The 24,526-nt window shown below is 47.3% G+C and overlaps 1 protein-coding gene across 5 annotated transcripts in view; it reads left to right on the forward strand.

The window, feature by feature from the left end:
• The window catches only part of SLC6A12 (solute carrier family 6 member 12), a 41,734-nt gene extending 17,829 nt beyond the window's left edge, over positions 1-23,905 (forward strand). For all 5 annotated transcript variants that reach the window (XM_064654617.1, XM_064654615.1, XM_064654613.1 and 2 more), the window contains 10 exons: positions 121-253; positions 3,118-3,252; positions 5,420-5,523; positions 7,041-7,165; positions 7,454-7,566; positions 8,317-8,454; positions 10,898-11,000; positions 17,213-17,313; positions 18,397-18,567; positions 21,640-23,905. In XM_064654617.1, coding sequence (XP_064510687.1) covers positions 121-253; positions 3,118-3,252; positions 5,420-5,523; positions 7,041-7,165; positions 7,454-7,566; positions 8,317-8,454; positions 10,898-11,000; positions 17,213-17,313; positions 18,397-18,567; positions 21,640-21,783 — 1,267 coding nt within the window. In that variant the 3' untranslated portion in view covers positions 21,784-23,905. The remainder of the gene's footprint in view (positions 1-120; positions 254-3,117; positions 3,253-5,419; positions 5,524-7,040; positions 7,166-7,453; positions 7,567-8,316; positions 8,455-10,897; positions 11,001-17,212; positions 17,314-18,396; positions 18,568-21,639) is intronic.
• Positions 23,906-24,526: the final 621 nt, after the last annotated feature.

The following is a 24,526-nucleotide window of genomic DNA, read 5'->3' on the forward strand; positions in this document are numbered from 1 at the left end:
GGGCAGATGTGTTGCGGATAGTCTGCTAAGATTTTGGATGGGGTAATATGGGAAAGGTCTGTATGGGTGGGTTTGGTCTGGGGTGTTAATGCTTCTCTCCCTGTCCCCGGACACTGGCAGGAAGCGAGTCCTGGGGCTCACGGATGGTATTCACAAACTGGGCACTGTGCGCTGGGAGCTGGCTCTGTGTCTCCTGCTGGCGTGGATCATCTGCTACTTCTGCATCTGGAAAGGGGTCAAGTCCACAGGAAAAGTAGGAACGGAGATTATCCTCCCAGTCCATAAGCCTCCTTGTACCCATCCTACATTTCTTCCCCAATCTCTTTTCCCTCTTCATGAAATAGAGGCAGGAGACACATTACCAAAGTCAAACCTAGAACTTGGTGAGTCCATACTGATTTACACCAGTGGTGTTTGACCCCTAAAAGGAAGGCTAAAAGAGTAGCTCCAACAGGAAGAGGAGAACAGGGAAAGAACTGAGGGGAGCCTTGAGTCATTTTTTCCCTTGCGAATACCCAGAGTGGCTGATGGATACTCCCCAAGTGTCCTTGGGAATCCTCTGCTCACCAGTGTGTTGTCCTGGTGTAGCTTGCTGGTGTTTTTAACAAGATCATCTGCAGTGGCAAACTTCCCATTCCTGGCAGTAATTAAACACTTGAGCAAAACAGACAAGCTGCTGCCTGTAACCAGATCAGTGAATAGATAATGAATCTCTCCTGCTTCTTTATCCTGCAAAATACTTGCGGTGAGACAAGTGTCTTTGTGCTCTCCTTTTTCTTCCCCCTGCCTGTGTATTTTTTGGCTCTGAAGGTCACTTTCTGCATTTTGCTAGTGAGGGTGGAGCCAGAGCTCCCTGCCCATGTTGATCCTGTAGAGCAGGTGGACTGGTTTTCCTTCTGGAGTGAATGAGTGTGTGATGGCTTGGGCTGGGTGTTAAGGACACTGCCATGGCCTTGACTTACTCAGGACCACTTTCCTCCCTGGAATCACAATGAGATGGGTGGGTTATTAATGGTGGTTGAGTCTTGTGGGTATCCAGTGATGTCCCAATGGCAAAGGAAGGGGGATCAGTTTCTGCAACAGATTTCTTCCTTCAGGTCACTATCTCTACCATTGGCAGGTGTTTCCTGGAGCACTGGACACCTGTATTTCAGCATGAAATCACTTCTGCTACCTGAAAACCACACTGGACACCCATTTCAGCAGAGCAAGACAATAGCTTGCTCTGCTCACTAGATTTTTCCCACTTTCTGCTGGTGACTGGCTCTTGCTGGTGCTGACCTGTTGTCCACCATTTCTCAAGGAGGGAGAGCCAGATTCCACTTCTATGGGGAGAGGGAATGCTCTGCATTTTAAACCTTAAATCCCTGATGCCCCCTGGTTTGCCATCTTCACAGGAGGCATCGTGCTGATCTTGGGAGATTGGATCTTGAGAGGGTGTTTGATCTGCATGGAAGTGTAATTGTCACCCCAGGTTCCCTTCAGCTCTCAGCTTTCTCCACTGAGTCTCTCTTTTGCCCAGTGCTGCCCTGGTGCACAAAACTTCCCTGCAGAAGGAGAAAACTAAAGAAGTTCAGTCAGGCTGGTTGGGCTGACAGGGTTTGGCAAGACCAGGCCAGAAACAGAAAACAGTGACTGCATGCAATAGCTGGAATGGTCTTCCTGAAACTACAGAAGATTTTTCCATCACAAGTTTTAGGACACAGGGCTTACTTTTTACCAGCCAGATGTTATGGACATGGTGCAACAACACAGGGTGGGGTTTTCTGTCCCAAAATACACTGCAGGTCAAACAGGTCAGTTGTCTTCTCTGCAGGTAGTAATTTTGAGTATTACAGGGGCACTGTCAAAAAATTCAATTGCTTCCTTCTCTTTCTTCACTGACAAGGTATTAGGATATGCAGTAGAGAAGACCCAAGAATTCTGAGTAGGTGCATAACTCTGTTCAACAGCTGCAGTTTAAACAGAGGGTTGTGCATGCCAGAGAGACTGTTCTAAGTCAGATAACCCTGCCAGACCCTTATGTTTCTGCTTCTGTTATTTAAGGAATCCAAACTCAAAGAAACAATAGTGACCTCAGGAAAATAATTTCAAAAACTCCATGAAAACTAATTTTCTTTAGAAGTCTTTTTCTTTTAATTTTGCCCAATTTTGTGCTCTTTCCATGTTTCCTTTCCTCATGCATTCAGCAGATGTGTGTAAAGGCTCACCAGAAGTTATTTCTGAAGGTAGATTTTAATACTTGTGCCCAAAGTGCTTGCATTCCCATTCAATCAAGGAACAGCAAAAGTACCACGTACTGTCACCTATTCAACCAATTATCACTAAGCAGAAAAAAATTTCAGGCCTCTCACTATGAATCCACAGAGTAAACAAGCCTTCACATTACTTGGATAAATTTTAGTAATGAATAAATGTTAGGAAGTTGCAACTTGCTCACAAATATTTTACAAATAGAACAAAAAGAATATGTTACCTTGGGCAATGGATTAGTGATGATTAATTCTCCTGTAATATTTATTTACATCACATAAGAGAAGAAGTGAAAAGAAAGTATTACAGAAGTAATGGTCTACATTTTCTTTAAAGGCTTTGAGGTGCACCCATTTTTTAACCGTGAGCTCAGAGGCATTGAAGGGATGAGACTGATGCATGAGCACTCCTGGAAATGAGACTTCTCAGAGGTGTCTCAAATGGGGCAGCAAGAGTTGCTATTTAATTTGGAAAACTCTTGCTGGGCATAGGACCATTTTAATAATTCCTCATTAAAACTCAGTGACAGGAAGAGATCTGGGTTTTTTCTGCAGCCCTAGAAAGATGAAGAGAACAGCTGGAGAGCAGGGAAATTACACTGACTGGGAAGAGAAAACAAAGCAGAGCAACCAGTGGCAGAGTCTTGGATGAGGAACAAAATGCAGATTAACTAAATCACCAGTGAGACATAACCTTGATTAATTTCTTTCCCACCCCTCTCCTATGCAAGCAGTAGCAGCTATAGCCAACAGCAGAGCCCAGGGACCTTTGCTGGGGTGGGGGCCTGCAGACGAGATGAGATGAGGTGGTGCCTGCGCTGCCTCCCTGCTGACCCTCTCTCCTCTTGTTTCCCTGTGCCTGCAGGTCGTTTACTTCACTGCCACCTTCCCATACGTGATGCTCATCATCCTGCTGGTGCGAGGAGTCATGCTGCCGGGTGCTGCCGAGGGGATCATCTTCTACCTGAAGCCAGACATTTCCAGGCTGGCAGACCCGCAGGTGGGTGGGGTGTCGGGCAAATGCTGGCCATGAGAACGTTTTCAGTGCCTTGGCCGTTGGATCTGATGCTGACTGACCATCTAGCTGTCTTCTCTGAAAGGAGACCAAAGAACTAGAATCCTTAAAATTGCTGAGGGGGGTCCAGTCCCCCTGCACAGCACAGCCTTTTTGCTCATGGTCTGCAGCATATGGACGTATTAGATCATTTCCACTCATGGGCTCAGCAAAACCAGAAGAGTATATCAAATATTCAGCATGTAACAGATGGTTTTTCCTAACTGTTAAATGCAAATAACTAAGGGACGGGGGGGATATAATCTACCATTTTTCATTTTTCTCTGGACTGGTTAACACTTTGTTTGGGTCCAACAGGGCCCTGCCAAGAAGTGTGGGGTCCCTGTGCTTGCACAGACTGAAGGCAGGTAACATGGGCTGTGCCCCAGCTGGGCAATAAGTTCCCTTCACCTGTCCTGGGGGCTGGTCCCACCTGCCTGGGTCAGGGCCTGGCCAAAGGGTCAATCCCTGCCACCACTCACTGGAGCTTGTGGAAACCTTCCCCACCTTGGGAAGAAGGATGCTGTGTACCCAGAGGTGAAAAATAGGGTCAGATATGACAAAAAGGGCAGAGGGTGCAGACAAACCCAGGACCTGCAAGGTAGCCCAAATTAGCAAGATGTGGGCAGCACCCTTGGGGGCTGCACAGGGTCCCCCTTGGAGGATCCCTCTGGGGTGTCTGCTCCCACACCTTTCTGCACCAGTAGGTTGCTTCTCTTCCCCACGTGGGCTCAGCAATGCCCACGGAGGTGTTAATGTCGACCCCCCTCCCAGAGGAGCATTTAAATGACACTTGCTGCTAATTATTCCTCTGCTGAATCATTTCATGGAGGCAGCCAAGCAATAGGCTTAGCCCACAGTCTCAGTTGACCTTACGTGTCTTCCCAGATGCCCAAAGCCCCAGCTGCTCCCTAACCAGCTGCCAAACCCACTGTTTTCCCCCCCAAATTGCTTTCAGATGTATCTATGTGTTGTCAATAGAAAATCTGTGGTGCACTGAAAGCAGAAAGCCAACTGAATGTAAATGGCATTTTGATATCAAAATAAATAACAGTGGGGTGACTGGGGCTGAGTGTGTTTTATTCACGGTCAGAGCTTATTCCCTGGAAACCTCCCTGTCTTTCACAGCCTAACTAAAGCTGACATGGTCTTTCCAGGCTGCTGCAACCCAGCATAGCAGGAGTGAGATCCTGCTACTGAGATTTAGCAGAATGTGGGGCTTTGGTTAAAGTGGGATGTGTGTCCGTGCCTGAAGGGCTGCCGTGTACTTGCCTTTCCATGAGAAATCTGTGTGAATTTAGGCAGCAATGCCTGGGCTAGGATTCTTTGAAGGCTACAGAATTTCATCCATCTTTCTGGATGTTTGCAGCTGGGGGCTGCTTGGAGAAAAAATAGGGTGAGCAAGGAACCTGGAGATGATCAGAAAGGTGAGCTGTTTCCCTGCCTTCCTGCTAATTCACAGCTCAGGGCTTTCCCTGGGAGGGCCTGAGAGCAGAGCTGCAGCTCAGCTCACAGTTCAGCTCCTCCACAGAGGAGAGGGCTGGAGCAGTGGTGAAGCCTGCTCAGCTTTTCCCAGGCAATGCCAGAGCAAGGGAGAACCTGAGTGTGTGACAGCCCACTGGCCTGGAATCTCTCAGCTTGGTAATTTTCTGCCCTTCACCCTGCACCGTGGCCTCAGGGATGCTGGAAACTAGATTAGGGAGCAGGGAAGGCATCAACACTGACTTGATCACAGTCTCGTTTGGTGTGACTCACAAGTGGCTCTGCAAACCCTGGGATACGTAGGGACAACAGACTCCAACAGTGTCAGCTTCTGCTGGAGCCATGCCATCAGGGGTGCCATCTCCACCCTGAATGCAAAGGTGAAGGATGGAAAAGTGATGTCACCTTGAGTGGGATGTGAAAATGCGTCCTCGCAGGAGACTTTTCCTAGAGGATTTCCAGTCCTGTAGCTCATTTTTCCCAGACAGGCATCCCAGTTTCTACACTCACTGATCCCCTCTCTGTCTCACAGGGTTTTTTCTCCATGACTGGAAGGGTTGTTGTTGGCAGGGCACAGCCATTTAGTTTTGTCGTTGTCAGGTCTGGAGACCACTGACCTTTTCTGTTCCAGGTCTGGATGGATGCGGGCACTCAAATCCTCTTCTCTTATGCCATCTGCCAGGGATGCCTGACAGCTCTGGGCAGCTACAACAAATACACCAATAACTGTTACAGGTAAGAGGAGCCTAAACTTCTTGTATCCTTCTGGAAATTTGGTAAGAGACAAACAGCATGGAGCTGTGTCAGAGGCAGCTGGGGAAGACCTTGGGTCATGCTGCTTTGACTAGTGAGCTGCTCAGAGCACAGAGGCCGTGGAGGACAGCACAGGGATGGAGAGTGGCTGAGGGAACAGAGGAACTCCAGAAAATGGCTTTAATTGTGCTCTCCTGCACGAGTCAGGTTGGAAATGGGAGATTTGGAGGAGGGGGAGGAATGAAAATAGAGAGTGTCTCCAGCCACTGTATAGACACCACAGTCTATTTTGACAGGGTGTGTGGGCAGGGGTGGCACAGCCAGGTTTGACTTCACTTGCGAGGCAGGGGAGGTGGTACAAAGAGGAAGGCAGGGCCCCCTGACTCCAGTGCTTTACTGTCATCAGAGTAATGTACTGCCAGTGGCCTTTTGACCCTATCAAGGAGATTAATCAAGTCTGTCTGACCTTCTCCATGCCCTTGGATTATAGATCTATTTTATCCGTGGCCTGACATGGGGCTCAGTGGAGCCATCAGGAGCACTTCTGACACCTTCTACAGAGCCCTGAGAAGCAGGGGCTTTGTTCTTCCTTCATGTATTGCTCCAGCACAGACAGGAAAATGAAATTGTACTTGGGAGACTTCAATCGTCTCTCCTTCTGTTCTCTGATAGGTGCTGCCAGGCTGTTGGTCGGGTAGTTAATACTTTCCTCTGGCTCTCCTGGAATGTATCCATCACCAATGGAGCAGTGCACTGATGCCTTCCTCTAATTCCTTTGGTGCTTTGCACTGGCAGCTTAGCTCTGGATGGTCCAAATGTGCTGGGTGTCCACACTGCCCCATAGCAGCTGATGCTGTGGGTCAGCTCTGGCAGCTGCCCAGGCAGGATGCTGGGGTGTGGGGCTTCCAGCCCAACCAGCTCAGACTGGTGGCCCATTTTCACAGGGAGCAAGTGCACAAAAGTTTCAGGAAAAGGAGCATAGCACATTCCAGTCTCCGTATGAATATAGTTAATAAAGACAGTGTAGACACAATCCTTGTCAGGTGAGGATTAGGGTTAGCCCATGAACCCTTGTTTACCAGAACTGCCGAACCTGTATGTGTTCATGCTCTCAGATGCTCCTCTTTCCTGCCTGTGTTTACTTTTGCAACCTCTTCCCTCTTCTAATTTGCTCTTTTCCCCACTTTCTCTATTGTTTTTCTTATTCTCTTGACTCTTGTCAGCTTTTTTGTTGCCATGTCCCTGTATATATCATTGTGTCATCCTATTCACAAGCCACTGGTGGTGCCTCATTCTCTGTGCCACGTGCAGTGAGGCACAAGGTAGGTAGGCTGATATTTGGCTTTGTCTTGAGCTTTTTACTTCTGAGGGAGTTCAAAACCAACACTGTTTTTCTTGGTTTATGCTGCCTGACTAGGGAAGCTGAGTACAGACACGATCCCAAGTGGAACCATTCTGCAGCGGGAAACACTGATTTCTCCCTGGTCTCCTCCCTGCAGGGACTGCATCATGCTCTGCTTCCTGAACAGTGCCACCAGCTTTGTTGCTGGCTTTGCCATTTTCTCAGTGCTGGGCTTCATGGCTCGAGAGCAGGGCATACCCATTGCAGAAGTTGCTGAATCAGGTAGGTTTTTCTGAGACTTCAGAGCCAAGGGAAAACAAAGAGCCTGAAGGGAAGGGCCCTTTTCTGAAGTGAAGCCCAAGATGTTATCTACATCCTCTATTGCTATGGGAGTCTGCAGAAAGGTCTGCAGGACCAGTGCTCCATGACACAACTTTCAGCCCTGTGTGGGCAAGAAGCCATGGTGATACAAACTTTGAAGAAATATGTGAGCTTACTCTGTGCTGCAGGGCAGTGGTGGCAGGTGATGGTGTGAGTGGCACACATGGTCATCCTGTGGTCTGTTGGCAGGTCCTGGCCTGGCTTTCATAGCCTATCCAACAGCAGTAACAATGATGCCCGTGTCTCAGCTCTGGTCCTGCCTCTTCTTCCTCATGCTGATCTTCTTGGGACTGGACAGCCAGGTACAGCAAACACTTCATCTCATCTAACAGCCAAATGCCTGTCCCCACCCTGAGCAATCCCCACGGTCATTGTAAAGTATAAGGTGGGTTTGTGCCTTGCTAGTACCTCATGTTCTCTACCTTGTACGCAGCGCTTTCACATGGAGGGAGCTCAGAGCCAGTGGCAGGCCAGTGGTAATATGTGCTGGCATCTCTGTTTAGTGTCCTCCTCCCTGTGTGTACGTGAGGATGTCCCAGCTACATCCCTTCCCATCTTTTTGCCGGCACCGACTCTGTGCACACAACAGAGGGAGGCCTGGCACAGAGCAGGGCAGTTTGGGAGCGGGAATGGAACTGTTTTCTCCCAGCTGCATCCCAGCAGAGCAATCCCTGTATTCTCTTCTCACCAGTGTGCCCATCCTTTACCATCTCACACCCCTGTTATGCCAGGAGCAAACCTCAGCAGAGCACCCTGCAGAGCGCAGCGTGCAACCCTGGCATGCTGGGATGAGGGATGCAGGGGATGTCCTGGCATGTTTGCCAGGCGGGGTGCTCTGCTCAGGCTCTGCTCTGCAGCACCTCAGCCCCTCCACCTGGAGAATCAGGCCTTCTTCCTCTGTTTTTGACAGCCCTTGGTGGAAGCAAGACAGATGAAAAGGCAAAATGAAAAAACAAGGATTTGGGTGGTGGGAGGCAAAAAAGGATGGTGAGAGGAAGTGTGTGCTTGGGGAAGGAGAGACACTGATTTTTCTGACCTGTTTTCTTCTGCAGTTTGTCTGTGTGGAAAGCATGGTGACAGCTATTATTGACATGTTCCCAGGAGTGTTTCGGAAGAAGGGGCGTCGGGAGCTGCTGATCCTGGCCATTGCAGTCATATGCTACCTGCTGGGCTTACTGCTGGTCACTGAGGTAAGAAAGGAGTAGCTGGGTTATACAGCTGAGCACCAAAACCCCTGCTACACAGCTCTGGAGGTCTGGGCAGAGACAGCAAGCTTGTCTTTGGTGCAGTTAATTATCCTTCATTTCTAATGCATTAGCTGGTGTCTCTCACAGCCAGTGCTGCTTTGACCCTGTGTGATGCTGGTGCACTCTCTGCACAACTGAGCCTTCCAGAGAGATGGTCCCACAGCCCAGAGAGGCTGCTTGACACACAACTTTGTGCAAACAGAATCATAGAATCATAGAATCAGCCGGGTTGGAAGGGACCTGAGATCATCAAGTCCAACCCTTGATCCAACACCGCCGTGGTTACTAGACCATGGCATTGAGTGCCACATCCAGTCTTATCTTAAAAAGCTCCAGGGATGGAGAATCCACCACTTCCCTGGGCAGCCCATTCCAATGCCTGATTACCCTCTCTGTAAAGAATGTCTTCCTAATATCTAACCTAAACCTGCCCCGGCAGAGCTTAAGACCATGCCCTCTTGTCTTGCTGATAGCTGCCTGGGAGAAGAGACCAACCCCCAGCTGGCTACAACCTCCTTTCAGGGAGTTGTAGAGAGTGATGAGGTCTCCCCTGAGCCTCCTCTTCTCCAGGCTAAACAACCCCAGCTCCTTCAGCCTCTCCTCATAGGACTTGTGCTCGAGTCCCTTCACCAGCCTTGTTGCTCTTCTCTGGACCTGCTCCAGCACCTCAATATCCTTCCTGAACTGAGGAGCCCAGAGCTGGACACAGCACTCGAGTTGTGGCCTCACCAGTGCTGAGTCCAGGGGAAGAATCACTTCCTTGGACCTGTTGGCCACACTTTTCCTGATACAGGCCAGGATGCCATTGGCCCTCTTGGCCACCTGGGCACACTGCTGGCTCATGTTCAGCTTCCTGTCAATCCAGACTCCCAGGTCCCTTCCTGCCTGGCTGCTCTCCAGCCACTCTGTCCCCAGCCCATGGGGCTGCTGGGGGTTGTTGTGGCCAAAGTGCAGGACCCGGCGCTTGGCCTTGTTGAACCTCATCCCGTTGGAATCAGCCCATCTCTCCAGCCTGTCCAGGTCCCTCTGCAGAGCCCTCCTGCCTTCCAGCTGATCGACACTCCCCCCCAGCTTAGTGTCATCTGCAAATTTGCTGATGGTGGACTCAATAATTTCATTTAAATCATCGATAAAGATATGAAACAGAACTGGGTGCAACACTGATCCCTGCGGGGGGGGGGGGGGGGGGGGAAGCTCACCCGAGAGAGCTGGGGGGTGGCTGTGCCCTCCTGCTTGCCCTGCCTGCACGAACTGCCTCGCTACAGAAGTGCCACGTCAAAAAGTGCCACATCCCCGTTTGCCGCACTCCGGGTCGCTGGCGCTCCCAGCAGTCGTTTAAATCCCTCATCCATGTGCTGGGTTCCAGCCCCCAGTCAGCTGATTGGCCTCCCAGGACACCTACCACACCTGATCGCTAAAACAAGGCCGTTTGCTGGCTGCTTTCCACACAAAGCAGAGCAGCAGGAGGGGAGCCTGGGAGTGATGGCTGCACCGAAACCCTGCCTGAGCCCGTGGGAAGTCTGTGATCCCTGGGACCAGAAGGAGCAGAGCTGTGTCAGTATGTGCGCGTTGTTCACACTGCTCTGCAGCTGAGAGTCAAGCATCTCATCCTGCACAGTGGTGTGCTGTGCTGTGTGTGCATACCACATGCTTGGGTTGGGGGTCTTAGCACTCCTCCATGCTGCCTCCATGCAGTGTCAGCTAATTCCTGCTGAACTCCTTAGGCACTGATGAATGATCCTCCAACAGGATCCTGGCTTGGGAGCTGCTGAAAGCAGCTCCCACTGCAATTTTGAATGAAACTGCGTGTCTAGAGCTGTTCAGCATTATTTGAAAGCATCTGCTTGACTTGGAGGGGCTTTCTCTCTGAGAAATCACATGAAAATCATTCAGTGGCCTGTAGAGGTAGCTGATGGCAACTCCTCAGGGCTCAGCTCAAAGGCAGAGGGAGGAGGGCAGCCTCATGTCTCTGCCACTGCAGAGCTTGGACCTTGAGCAGTATGTAAAGTTGGACGAAGATAAAATGAGGTATCTGAATGTCCTGGTGCTCAAGATCTCCGGTTTTTGGGTGCAAAGTTCTGCACTGCTGCATGGTATTTTGAAATGATGCTAACTGATTTTAAGTGAACAAACAAATTGGCTTCTGCTCCTATGAACTGAGAAGCCAGTCTAGCCAAGCAGGATCATAAAATGGGCATGAAATACTCTCCTACCACCAGGCCTGACTGTCTTTTTGGGACAAAGTGGGGGCAGCCCCAAGAGAAGGCTCTCCTCCCACCTGCTCTAGGCTCAGTGTTTCTGCTGCTATTCTTCTGTTTGCCTCACTCATTTTTCCCTGACATGGAATAGTCTTGTCATGGCTCTGTCTTTTCTACCTCTTCAACAGGGTGGCATGTACATCTTCCAGCTCTTTGACTACTATGCTGCCAGTGGCACGTGCCTGCTCTTCCTGTCTGTTTTTGAAGTCATCTGTATAGGATGGGTGTATGGTAAGTGGAGGACAAAAATCTATATTGCTCTTTCTCAAGGCAAGAATGGGAAGTTGAGAAGTGGGAATGGATAGAAAGGATCCTCAGGGGGCAAAAAAATGCTGTAATTACCCTCTTTCTTGTCTGGTTTTCACTGTGTTTCCTTGCAACATTTCTTAATTGCTCCACATTTAGAATAGGAATGTTTTTTCCTTCTCTGTGGGTGACTCCTGTTAAACTACCTTGCTGTTTTTCCCATCTGCCCTTTCAATTAGAAAATCAACTGTAGTGGATTGTCTGCTGTTGTTTGGTGTTTGTCCCTGTCTGCTTACACTGTGCATTTAGTTTAGTCCTGTCAGTTAATTGAACACAAAATGCAGGGTGCAGACCTGCTGTGTGTCACTTCTGTGATGATACAGGCATCCTGTTTTGCACAGGCTGTGATGGCAATCCCAAAAGAAATAGGAGAGCCTGCTTTGGCTCTCAGTGAAGTCTGTAACTAAACTACTCAGGAGCAGGATTAAACTAAGCCCAGAGAACTATGAGGAAGAAATCAACTGCTTGTTTGTATGTGCAGTAAGAAGAATATACTCTGATATCCTACAGGAGATCTCTTCCTGGGCACTCAGTTCGTCTCTTTGAAGCTTGTGTCGAGGCTGATGGTTTTTGGGCAAAGAACCTAGTTGTGTGTGATACAGGGAAGCTGCTCTCTCTCCTTAGCTTTGTGGAGCTACATGATCTTGGTACTTGTAAGAACTGTGCAAAGCCACAGTAGATGCCAGCTTAGACCAGACCCTCAACATCGCACTGTCACACATCTGCTGATTCCAACTACTTCAAGCAGCACTGCCACCCTAACCTAAGGAAAAGACTGCAAGCACAGCATCATGTGTCTCAATGGCCAGGAGGGGATGATTATGGAGGAATACAATAAAAGAAAAATTAGGAATTATACTTTCTGTGGATGTTCTTCCAGCTTTTAACAACTTATTATAGAACCATAGAATGGTTTGGGTTGGAAGGTCATCTAGTCCACCCTCCCTGCCACTTTCCACTAGACCAGGTTGCTCAAAGCTCTGTCCAACGTGGCCTTGAACATTTGCAATGATAGGGCATCCACAACCTCTCTGGGCAACTGTTTCCAGTGTGTCAGCACCTTCAGAGTGAGAAATTTCTTCCTTACATCCTCTCTAAATCTATCCTCTTTCAATTTAAAACTGTTAACCCTTGTCATGTCACTATAAGCCACCTTTATATATTGAAAGGCTGCAACAAGGTCTCCCTGGAGCTTTCTCTTGTCCAGGCTGAACAGCCCAAACTCTCTCAGCCTGCCTTTGTAGGAGAGATGCTTCAGCCTTCTGATGATTTCCATGGTCTTTCTCTGGACCTACTGTGACAGGTCCATGTCTTTCTTGTGCTGAGGGTCCTAGAGTGAGGTGCAATACTCAGCTTGTTGCCCAGGGATTTCCACAGCCAGGAGTGAAATCTATTTATTTCTCTTCTGTTCATTTTCCTGTTTGACTTGGTTAAGCATCCACAAAATGCTGCAGCGAGGAGTTCCATGGCTTCCTTAGGTGTTGTGTGAGGAGTCACTCTCTTTGCTTGTTTTAAATCTGCCACCTGCCAATTTCATTTGATGCCACCTTTGCCTTATTACAGACAGTCAGTCCCTGTGTGCTCTCTTTGGTGCTTACAGTTTCGTAGAGGTTGTGTTGGCTGCAGTGCAGGTGCTGATGAAGGATATCGGTTTCTCCAAATACCTTAGGTACAGCAGGAGCCAAGTGCTAGTCTGGATGAACTCCTGCCTTACTGAAATGGTAGCCAATCCAGCTGCTTGGATTTGACCTCCAGGGAATGCGAGAGAAGCAGATATATAAGAAAGATATATTTTAGAGGGATGTCCTGCAAGGAAAGCTCACCTGATAGCTTGCAATACCAGACCCTGACCAGATTTTAATTTAGAGGCATCTTCTGCCCAGTCCTTCTGGAATTTATAGGGACATGGAGATCCCCATCCATCTGTGACAAGGCTTCATCATCACACTGTGCCAGCCTAATTCATTAAACGGAATTATGGTTTAAAGAATGCAGCCCCCCTGACATTTTTACCGCCACAGAGGCCACATGCCTTTTCTGATGACCCATGGACAGCAGCAATGGCAGATAATGAGTAGCAGGAGAGATGGTGCTGCCCCAGCAGCCTTGAAGGGAAGCTGAGTAACTGGGGACAGAGAAATGGCCCTTTTCCTCACCCCCACAAGTTCATTTGTATCACTCCACACAGTGGGATTTTACCCTCTTCATGTTCTGCTTTGCATCCATTAGGAAGATTCTCATCCAAAATGTAGTCAGAGGGCCAGGGTGAGGCATTTTAATGGAAAAAGAAGTGTCTGGTGCTGATTAAAGTTGAGTTTTTTTAACCCAGCATTAGAATTGGCAGGGCTGAGCCTCTTGCTTACCCTGTGAAGAATTACAACATTTCTGCTAACACAAATATGCGTTCTGAGTTTCCCCTCTCCCAGCACATACGCCAACCACCCACCACTTGGCAGCTTCCCTCTGCTGCCAGGCAGCTGCTCTCCTGAAGATCTGAGGATTTCCTCGTGTGCTGCTCTCTGCCTGTGAAAGGATCGTGCAGTGTCGGACCTGCTGGTCATGTTCCCCAGAGAGGAGTCCTGGAGGGATTTTGGTCCCCTCCATGCCCCTCCTCCTCTCTCCCTTCCACTTTGGGGACAAGCAGCCCTTCTATAAGCAGGCATGGGTTTTGAGCACTGGGATTCACAACATGATGCTACTGAAATGTGCTGCAGACAGGATGTTTTGCAGGCAGTCACAGCATGCACATTAGGATTAGCTGTTTCAGGGGAAAGCAAGGGCCTCAATCACTACAGGACAGCCAGTGCTAAAATCATTAGGACCATTTACAAAGCTAAAGCAAACTGATGCCAGTGGGCACCTGTGGGTGGCCCCAGGGCAAACCTGTGTTTTGCTGCCATAAATCTCTCTCTGTCTCTATTACTCACAGGCAGTGTGGCTTCCAGAAGCAGCAGCCTCCTTTTGCCAGGATGCTGCCTGTCAGGTTTGCACTGGCTCCATGTGCCTTATCCTCTCAGATGCACTGGGTACAGGCAACCTTACATACTTATTTATGGACAGTAAGGGGTCTGCCCCGTGCACCTGGCACCCAGTGGATCTGCAGTGGTTGCAGTGCCACAAGGCCTCCGTTGCTGGCTCTTTGCACAGGTTTGGTGCAGGTGTTGATGCTGCAGGTTTGAGACAGAGAGGGAGCAGATACAAGCTCAGCTCCATGGCATGGAGCCAGGGTCATCACCTATTGAAATATTGTGGATGAAGTTTGGTATAGCTGAATGCAAATAAACGCAGATTGGAAGAAAAGACAGGGAGGGATTTCTCATAGATTCTGAACTAGCAGACTTGTGAAACTCACTGGTTTTTGAATCTTGTAAAAATAAAATCAAATCTTTGTCCCTTTCAGTTTGGGTCTCACTGTTATAAGCTACATAAAATGAGATGGGCTCCATAAGGACAAGACGTAAAGATATAAGCAAATCTCTAGTTGGATTAATGTGAAATTTATTCTCGTGAATTTATGTGGCAAAATTAAAGGATTTGTCAGAAAAGCATGCAACCACTTTAAAGGTATGTGGGACTGATCAGCACAAGAGAAGTGGTACCAGCATGCATGGTTAATTGTCCAGTGCCTGCATGCCATTCTTCCTTGTCTTGGGATATTGCAGATAACAGCAAACCTCTTTGTTCATTCCAACAAAAATCTCTTTGGGGAAGTCTTTATGGTTTACTCTGCAGGAGCTTTATCTAATCCTTCTAATGTGCTGGGAAGAAAGGGCACATTCCTCCAGCACACGTCCTTCAGCTTCTAATTTGCTTGCAAAGGCAATGTTGAATGATTGAACTGATGACTTCATTAGTTTAATTACTTTTTTCCTCTGCCTGTGAAACTTAGAATATATAAAACCTCCTGCTCATATACTTCCTGAGAATGTTCCTGTCAGTCTGCATTGCATTTCATCACATCACCCACTGACTGCCATAGTGGCCACAGAAATGCAGGACCTGATGGTTGTATTACAGAGAAAAGGGATAAGGACTGGTGGAGGCTTGTCATAACTAACAGCTTTAGTTTTGGATTGTTTTCTTGGTGGAGGATGGACGTGTTTGTGTTCTCCTTTTTGTTTGGTATTTTTGTATTTCTTTAGTTGTTATGTCTCTTTGACTAGATTCTACATCCAAATTTGCAGGGAAGTTTTATCTGCCACAAAGTTGTATTAGTAATTAATTTATCTGTCCCTTCTGACATCACACTGTGTTTCTGTGGAAACACTATATGGTGTAAGACACTGTGCTATACTCATATTCTGAACCGCAATTCATGTCATTTGTATCTCTTTTTTTTTCACCCTGTAGATAATTTCAGCTTTTTGGCAAAATAAATTTCATATACCATCTCCTTTCATTCCCAGTATATTTTTAGAAATGCTATCTGAAGCCTCATGATATTTACAGCTTGGAGGTTCTCTGGTGTAGGCTGGGCTCCCACACAAGGTTGCATGTCCCTTGATATGCCACAGCTTGTTGTCTTTGCTTGAGGCTACTTGTTAACTTGCCAACTCAACACCGTGAGGTGTTCAAAGAACTACCCCCCTCCAGTCTACATACTTCAAAAATCTGGGTTTAAAAGAGATTTTCTGCAAGCATTAGTCATGGGATATAGAAAATACTGCAAAAAATTACAAAAAAATAGAAAAGCATACATAATGTGCTTTTGTAGAAAAAAAAATATATTTAAAGGAAACATAATATGGGAATTTAATTCTGAAACATAAAAGCCACAAACCAAAATAAAACTCACCAAACCCCAAACACTCACAAGTGTGGCCAGTTCTCTAGGTACATATTTTGCCCAGTTCAGCCTTCTGGTGTTAAGATGCAAAGAAGCAAGGTCTCATTGCCCTTGCAGGTGAAAACCATGGCATGGCCATGAGTTCACAGGTGGATAAAAACCCAGAAGCAGAATCCTTCTTTGTCAGCTAAGCACCGTGATAAAACTTTAATAAGACAAATACACTATTATTTCATCCTGGAGCTGTTTAACTGGTAACCCTTTTTCTGGATAGACTATCTCCATTCTTTTAACCTAATATTGTTGTATTATTTTACCTGAGGCAGTCTGCTACAGTATCTCTGTTTAGTTCTGTTTAGGAAGGTGTTAGGGAATCTTATCCGTCTTATGAACGACTTTTTGATTTTTCTTCATTTTAAATATCTTTCTGGCCAACATTAGGCTCTTGATCCTTGAAGATGCCCTAGAGCTTATTACAAGGTCTGCTGAAGTCCATCTGCATTATGTTGTCTCTGTATGATATTTCATCCATTTCCTCTTTGTGCCTTGGGCTAGGAAGAGTCAATGGTTAGAATCCAGCCAGTGGTAGGACTTTCAGATGCTTTTCAGAGGTATATCCCACTCCAGTGCACCATGAGATTCAGGTGGGTCCCACATACTCTGAACAACATAATTCAGTAAGTGAAATTAATGAGGAGACAAGAAGGAGATAGGCATCCACTGGACAGCTCTCATTGGAGAGTACAGCAACATTTACAGATGGAAGGTTTGGTTTCTGGAAGAATTTGGATTGCCAGTTTATGCCAAAAATTAAGTGTTCTGTGGAAGGCAGGCGCTTGATGACAAGGGTCATGCCCAGCTCTGGGGGGATTCTTGACAGGCATAACAGCATATCTCTTTACAAAGAGAGGGTTTTGTTAGGTGTTCCCTATTCTCTTTGTTCCTCTTAGCACTCTGGACTCATGTAATCCCGTGTGCTCAACCTGCAAGAGCTTTTCCTTGCTGATCTATAAACCAGACAACTCCTCCTTTCCTTGTGCCAGCCATTACCAGTACATGGGCTGCCTACTCTGAGAGCTGCTGCTCTCTGAGGGACTGTGTGTTTCTTCTATGTCAAGCTTTCTGACAACTTATGGATGAAGTTAAAAACCTCCACCTCCATTTAGCCACAGACGGGCCTTTTCAACGCCAGAAAAGCCCACCACCTGCTGCCCTATTATTAGGGTAGCCATGTTTTTACCAGGAGTAAACACCAAGGATAAAGGAAGTTGGGATCTGATGTGAGTAGTGGTTGGAGGCAACAACAGTGATCTGACCTCTGACTTTGTCTCTGTGGTGGTTGGTGGCCAAGGTGCCGACCGCTTCTACGACAACGTTGAGGACATGATTGGTTTCCGGCCGTGGCCCCTGATCAAGATCTGCTGGCTGGTGTTCACCCCGGGTCTGTGCTTGGTAAGTGCAACTATGGCAACATGGTATGTTTACTGGGTCCCTGAGCTCCCAGTAAAAAAGGTTGATTTTTCTCCAAGGTGCTGCTGTAATTTTTTCAAACTGCTATGGAGAAGGAGAAGCTTGTCCACAGCTGAGGTGGCTATTTATTTCTTTCGTAAAGTAAAGCCTAATGTTTTGCCTGGACAGCTAACTGAGCCTGAAAAGCCACTTGTTTACTGTGAAGGCAAAGGGAAATATATCCTAAAAGCCTGGAGAGGTTTGGTCAAATTACTTTTGAGTAGAAGACTAGTGAGAATTACCCTGTTCTGAAATACTTGCTTCAGCCCATGTTCCTGGGATTGCCTGTGGTTCGGAAAGGTTTTCCACAGCTTTCTATGTTATTAAACTACTTGTAAAGCTTCTGTGACTGTGTTTAAAGAAAATGCACCCAGTGTCAGGCAAGTTCTTGCCTGTTTTGAATTTATGTCCAGTCTTGCTCCACTGGCTTTTTACATGAATTCTGAGCCAAATTCTGCTCCTGCATCTGATGTTGAGAGTTGTTTTCTTTGACCTCAGTGGGAACACAGATGGGATCTATAGCTACAACTTACAAAAGATTCTTAGTCCTTCATCCTTAGGCTCCAGCAGGACTTGAAAATCAGGGAAATTTTCAAACCAAGCCTGAGCCAGCCCAAATCATCTGAAAGCTCTGTAGCTAGAGAGCCCTGGGATGGGTAAATCCGTGCCCACATATGTTACTTCTGGAGGGCTTCTGCCAGGGAGAACAACAATTCCTGGCTTTGATATGAATAAATTGCTATCTCAATGTTGCTGGACCCTCAAAGTTGCTGTCAACTTTGCTTACACTGAACTCTTAAGAAGCCTGAAGGCTTTACACTGTGGAGATGCCTGGCCCTGGCTCAGAGGTAACTTCTTGTGCAGCCAGCATGCACCAAACTCTGCTTGCCACAAGTAGCCAGGTCCACTCTAGCTCATACAAGACAGCACACTCACTGCCACACAGATGGTGCTTGCAGGGTGGCCAGGCTGCTGGGCTTGGCTGCTCCCTTTGTTCTGTTTAAGTCTGTGTTTTCTGCTCCTCAGGGTGTCTTCCTGTTTTCCCTGATCAAGTACACACCCTTGAAATACAACAATTCCTACGAGTACCCAGCCTGGGGCTACGTGCTGGGCTGGCTGATGGCACTCTCCTCCATGGTCTGTATTCCTCTCTACGCCATCTTCATCCTCCTGAAGACCAAAGGACCGTTGAAGCAGGTACTGGGGTTGTGGTCACTGGGCATGTTGCTGTTGCTTCCCCCAGATGGCTCACGGAAGGGCCCCAGGGAAGATGCATGTGGCATATTTCTCCTGCGAGAAGGCAAGGGAGGGTGAGAGTGGCCCTTCCCCAGTATATTCTATAGGTCTTGTTGGCAATTTGGAGGGCTTGAAGTGTCTCAGCACAGCTTCCAGGGTGATCATCAAATGTCCAAAGTCTTTCATGAGGTGTTGCACCACCATACTCAGTGCAATATATATACATATATATATACATACATATATATAGTACATATATATATAGTATATATACAGTAGGCTGCAATGCAAACCCAATGCAAAACCAGGATCTGTTTTGCCTTTACTTCTTGTCCCTTTTATTCCTGGGTCAGGACTATGTTATTTTCAAAAAAGAAATTACCCAGAGTTATTAAAGAGGACATGCTCACAGAGCTGTAAAGGTCTACCCTGTGCCGTGCCCAAGCCTGTCATCTTTCGCTGTAGACACCTTTCTTCTTGTCCTAGGAAAAACTGTATTTAGGAAGATGGTGTCATGGAGATGACACCTCACTTGACCCATGAAGAAAGATCTGAGTGATGTACAGTACATCTAAATTTCTACACAATTTCTCTTCTGGTCCTTCCCCGTCCTCACTGCAGCTGGTTGGGGGTTGTGGTGGGCAGAGGGAGCAGGTGAACAGGGAATGGGAGCATCCCTGTGGCTGTGGTGTGGGTGTGATGGTCACATCGTGGGGTCATGGACACCCTGTGCTGCCAACACATCCAGGGATGGGCTGGGTGCAGGATGTTCTGGTTGGCTCCATTGTCTCAAGGAAGGTGAATCTGTGCCTACATGGGCTCTTATTTGCTGGCTGGGAGGTGTGTAAACAGGGAGAGACAAGAGTTATGGCAGAGCTGGCTAATTCCTATCCCAGGCTCAGGAAAAGATACAGGACAAGGCCCAGACAGGAATGGCAACAATTAAAGTCTTCTGTGAAACACTGAGAGGGGCATAAGCCATGCAGGCAGGAAGGTAGAGGAGAAGTATGAAGCTCTGAAATAGTTTCTGTTTAGCTGCTTTTGACCCCACAGTCTCCTGGTTGCTGTTGGCAGACACGAAGAGATTATGAGTTTGGAAGGAAGCTGGGAACTGTACGGTATGAGGAACTGCAGGTGAATCTTGTGCCAAGGTGCTGTGATATGGTTTGCTCCAAGTTCAGACCTCCAGTCCTTCCTCTTACAGCCCTCTCCTGTGCTCTGGGCCATTTAGCAGTGATGCATCTGTCCTTTCCCTTGGCTGGTTTGAAGAGTTTGACTGGGTGGGTGACATACCTGACTCACCATGGCTCAGAGGCTTTATATGTCTAAAAGAGGACGTGGAGATGTCACTGATGTAACTGCCCACGTGTCATGCCTGCTAAACAAGCAATATCTCTCACCCATGGCAAAGTGCTTGGACAGAAGTGCTGCTGTGAGTAGTGTTAATGTTTATTGCAGTGCACTCCTGAGGAACTGATGTGGCCTGTTTCAGATGGAGGGTTTTTCTGTTTTGCCCTGGTTTAAATTATATTATTTGTAATTTCCAGGGACCCCTCAGTTACATTAGTATGAAGGAACTTCCAAATATGTGATTTAGGTATGTGGGAAGGAATTGGCTGCTAAACCTGGCTTGATTCAGGGCAGAATCAAAGCCAGCCACATGATACATCCTGGAATACTTGCACCTTTTTTGAAAACAAGTTTTCCCAAAATATACCTGTTCTCTTTTTCCAGACACACCCCAGAAATGTAGTGAAATAATTTCCTGGCACAGATGCTTCCAGGAACAGTGCCTTTCAACTGAATATTGCAAAACACTCACTGAAAGCAAGTTTGTAATTGGTAATTATGATCAGTCACTGCAACAAACTGATGCCTGTTGTTATACTTGATTGACCAAGAAACACAAATGTTGTTTCCTAATGTGTCTGATTAAGGCAGCTCAAGCTCCAAAGACTGAAAATTCACAATCAACTGCTCACAAAGCAGCTGCAGACCGAGGTCAATTTCAGAAATCGTGGGGCAAATAGTTTTGAATAAGTGAACAAAATCCATGATTCTGGCAGGCACTTCACAAGGGATGGGAGCACTAAAATTAATCCAACGAGTCATGGATGATTTGGCTGCTCTGCTGGGATGCACTCTGCAAGGGAGGAGCGTGCACTGGCCTGAACAGCTTGTGATGGAAAAAGTTAGTAACTGTGAAAGCCAGTTTTCATCAGGGAAATGATATGCTCTCTCATGGAGCCTGGCAGGTAGCTGCAGGACACTGAGTGTTGGTTGGCTCTGGGAGGAGACCAGGAGCTCAGGAAGGCATGTGGCACAAGAGGGGCTTCAAAAATCAGATGAGTAACACCAGAAATTCACAGCAGCTGTCCCTGTAAGCCAGCACTTTTCCCCCAAAGAGCTCGAAGATACTTGCATTTTTTAAGAATAAACTCCCCAAAGCTGCCACAACACTGCATATGTGTGTGTGGAACAGCCTGTAGCACCCTGCATTGCATGGGGCGGAGGGAGCTAAGGGCGGGGAGCTGCCTCACAACCCCTGTCTTCACCATCGCAGTCCGGCTGGCTGGAAGAGGGGAGCTGGGATGGTTTGGGGGCAGGAACCAGTGTGCAGAGGGACTGCTTAACCTGGGAAATACCACTGAGGTAGCTATCACCTACCACCCTGTTTTGGACCACAGCACTTTCTGATGATCAGACCATCCAAAAGGCTTCGCAAAGTCAATGGCAAGCATGGCTGCTTGGTATAGGAAAAGAAAAGGCTTTGTGGCGTTTTCTTCCATTGCCACAGAAAATGGCTGTGGTGCTAATTGCTGGCATCCTCCCTCACAGAACCGGGTCTGTGAGGAGTCCAGCTGAAGTTAGCCTGCTCTCCTCCCTCTCTCTTTCACAGTGGTTCAGCGGGAGAGGAGCAGGGAGCTGGGAGCAGTGGCTCTCTAGATGCCTTTGCCCCCAGCAATGGTTGTGGATCACCATTGGCTGTCAGTTTGTTTATCAGCTTAATTAACAGAGACTTCCTCTCCGTAGCGGCTGATGCAGCTGATTTCCCCGGCGGAGGATCTGCCGCAGCCGAAGAAGCACGTGGCGGGGCTGTCCGAACCGAGGCGCCAGGGATGGTCTCCTCCGATCCAGGAGGTGCTCAGCATCACAGAGAGAGAAACCCACTTCTAAGGCAGACTGATTTGCTCTCTCCTTCCCAAAGTGGTTTGTTTTCTCTCCCGGGCACTTCCCTTCTCTCCTTCACATCTGAGACAGAAGCATCTGGGACACCCTCTCCTTCCAACCAGCTGGTCGCACCCACTGGGGACAGTATTTCTTTTGACACCCTGGGGACAACTCATCCTGCCAGTAGCTGGGAAGACTGCAACATGCTTTTGTTAGAAGTGTCCTTCAGTACTGACATTGGTTTGGAAGAGAAAAACAACACAGTAACCAAAAAAAAAAAAAAAAAAAGAAAATAAAAGGTGCAAAAGGGGCATTCATGTTGAGAGGAGGAAAAGAAACCACAGTGGTGAGAGAGAGAAGGGAGTAAAGGTGTGAAGGAGCCAAGTGAGGGATGCAACAGCACAAAATGATGGGGTGTTAGTGCAGGAAATAAGTAAGCTGGTTCAGAAGTACATAAGAAGCTGGAGGATAACAAAGGAAAATACACTGCTAGGTCACCTATGTATGAGGAAGAGAGGAACATATCATAGCCAATGACAAAAAGGAGGATGCAGTGTTAGTAGTTACAGCTTTAGCTTGTCACTGAAAGGGAAGAGAGTGACAGGGTGCTTGATGCAATCATAGTTGTTCGTGATGGATCTCAAGGCAGTCTTAGGCTGGAAAGTGGGTGAGGAATAACTACCTAGGGGACTTGCTCTTGGTCAAAACTACACGGCCCAGTAAAAACGCATCCGAGAGTGAAACCGATGAATATTTGACAATTCTTTCAGAAAATTCATGGAGTGTAAGAAAAGTCTCAGAGCAGCTGGTAAAAAAAAACAAAAGGGGGGAAAAAAGAGCTGCATCACAGCTGGGAGAAATGAGACCCTGGGGACTGCACGCCCACAAATTTAACTGCTCTGCTGGGGCATTTTGTAGAGGAATTAATGAAGGAGCTGATGGGCCTGGGTCAGTGCTGCAGAGTAGCTTTGGGGCAAGGGTGGGAGAATGATTGCACTCCCTTGGCTTTGCTGCAGGTGACCGCTCAGGGGATAAGGAAGGCATAATTGGGCGCAATAATCATCAGCTCAGGCAAGATAAAGCATAATTAATAGGTAAGATGGGCTCATTGGAAGCAGATTGTGTCGAATTAAAGGCTTGTCGTTGCCAGGGTAGTCAAAAATGTGAGATGATGGCTGGGAGGAATTGTGCTTGGATGCAGGGTTTGGTGCGGTGCCAGATGACTCTGTCCTGTGGAGGCTGGAGCTGTAAAACTCCCTGTCAAATCCTGCTTGAATGCCTATCAGAATTTCACAGCCAAAACCACAAGAAAGGCCAGTGGCAGGTTCCCCCCAAGAGCTTTGCTGTGGTCGAAGGTACACGCTCTGGTGCATGGCTGTGTTGCAATACTGGCGCATCCAACCACGCCAAAGAATGGCCATCAAAATGAATCACAGATGCCACAGGCTCCTTTCCCTTGTTCCAAGTAATTGCTTTTCCCTGTGCTGTGTGGAGATAAGCTACCAGCACTGAAAGTAAGCAGGGAAATCGGGCCTCATCTGTGCAATTCGGTACCTATTCCAATTGCTATGGGAACCTTATCTTTTGCAGTTTCCTGTGAGTTTAACTGGAGAATTAGCATAGGGCAATCTTTTCCCCATTTAATTTCCTTTCCTTTAAGAACTACAAACTGTTGGTGAAATGAACACTGAAAGTCAAGTATCAGAATTTGTACCTCTCTGGGACATTATCACTTGATTGGAGATGTTTTACTGCGGAAGGATGAGAGAGCTGGCAAATCTCATTCACGTTCCCTACAAAGGGCTGCAGCAACCACATAAGACACCATTTATTTTATTTTTATTTTTTAAAGAGCTGAATGTCACATTTGCAACAGTAATTGCAGGAAGAGCTTAGCATCTAGAGGCTTGCAGTCAGGCCTCAAGGTAAGTAGTTTGGTGTTTTTTCCTCCCCCTGCCAGCAATGTTGCTCACGATTCGGTGTGGAAAGAAGACGTGGAGGTGGGTTTACTCCTTTTCTGAGGCAGTTGGGCAAAACTGTAAAAATCCTACATAGAGATAAATCGGTTTTCAGTTTTGAGCATAAATGTGAGGCTGTGTTATTGAAAATAAATACTGCATGAACTGGTTCCTCTGTTGCTGATGTGTAATCTGATAGTAGCACCCACCTCTGCCAGGAAGCAGCTGATTTTAATAAAAGCAGAGGAGGTGTTGCTGTCCCCACTGAAAGCAATTCCAGAATTCCCAGGATCAGGAAATGAATCCAGTTTCTTTGGATGGGATTGACAGAATTTCGGGAATTTTAAGGGAAATCTCGGTGACCCAGAGTTGTTTAATTCCCTTTCCTTTAAAAACTAAAACCACTTAGATACACCCAGCTGAGGAAACAAGAGAAAATGACGATGTCTTTTGCTGTAAGATCCCCAGCACAGTTAGAGACCAAGTAATAATTTTCTAATCTTATACAAAGATCTCAGGCATTGCTGCATGCATATGACAGATCTGACAGGTCTCCATTAGCCCCTGGATTTGAGCTCTTCTGGAGATCTCTGAGTCTGATGGGAAACTGCTCCTGTCCTGCCCACCACTAGGAATATAGTACTGAAGGGATGGTATGGAGAGGAGGGAGGTAATTTACTTTTCCCCTGTAATTGTTGGTAACATGCCAAGATACAATGCATTTGAAGTCCAAGAGAAAGTACCAGGTGGCCATACTGTGCTGCTCCTCCTAGGTGGAAGAAAAAGACTTT

Source organism: Pseudopipra pipra, chromosome 5 (genome assembly GCF_036250125.1).
Source record: "Pseudopipra pipra isolate bDixPip1 chromosome 5, bDixPip1.hap1, whole genome shotgun sequence".
NCBI classification, from domain to species: Eukaryota; Metazoa; Chordata; class Aves; order Passeriformes; family Pipridae; genus Pseudopipra; species Pseudopipra pipra.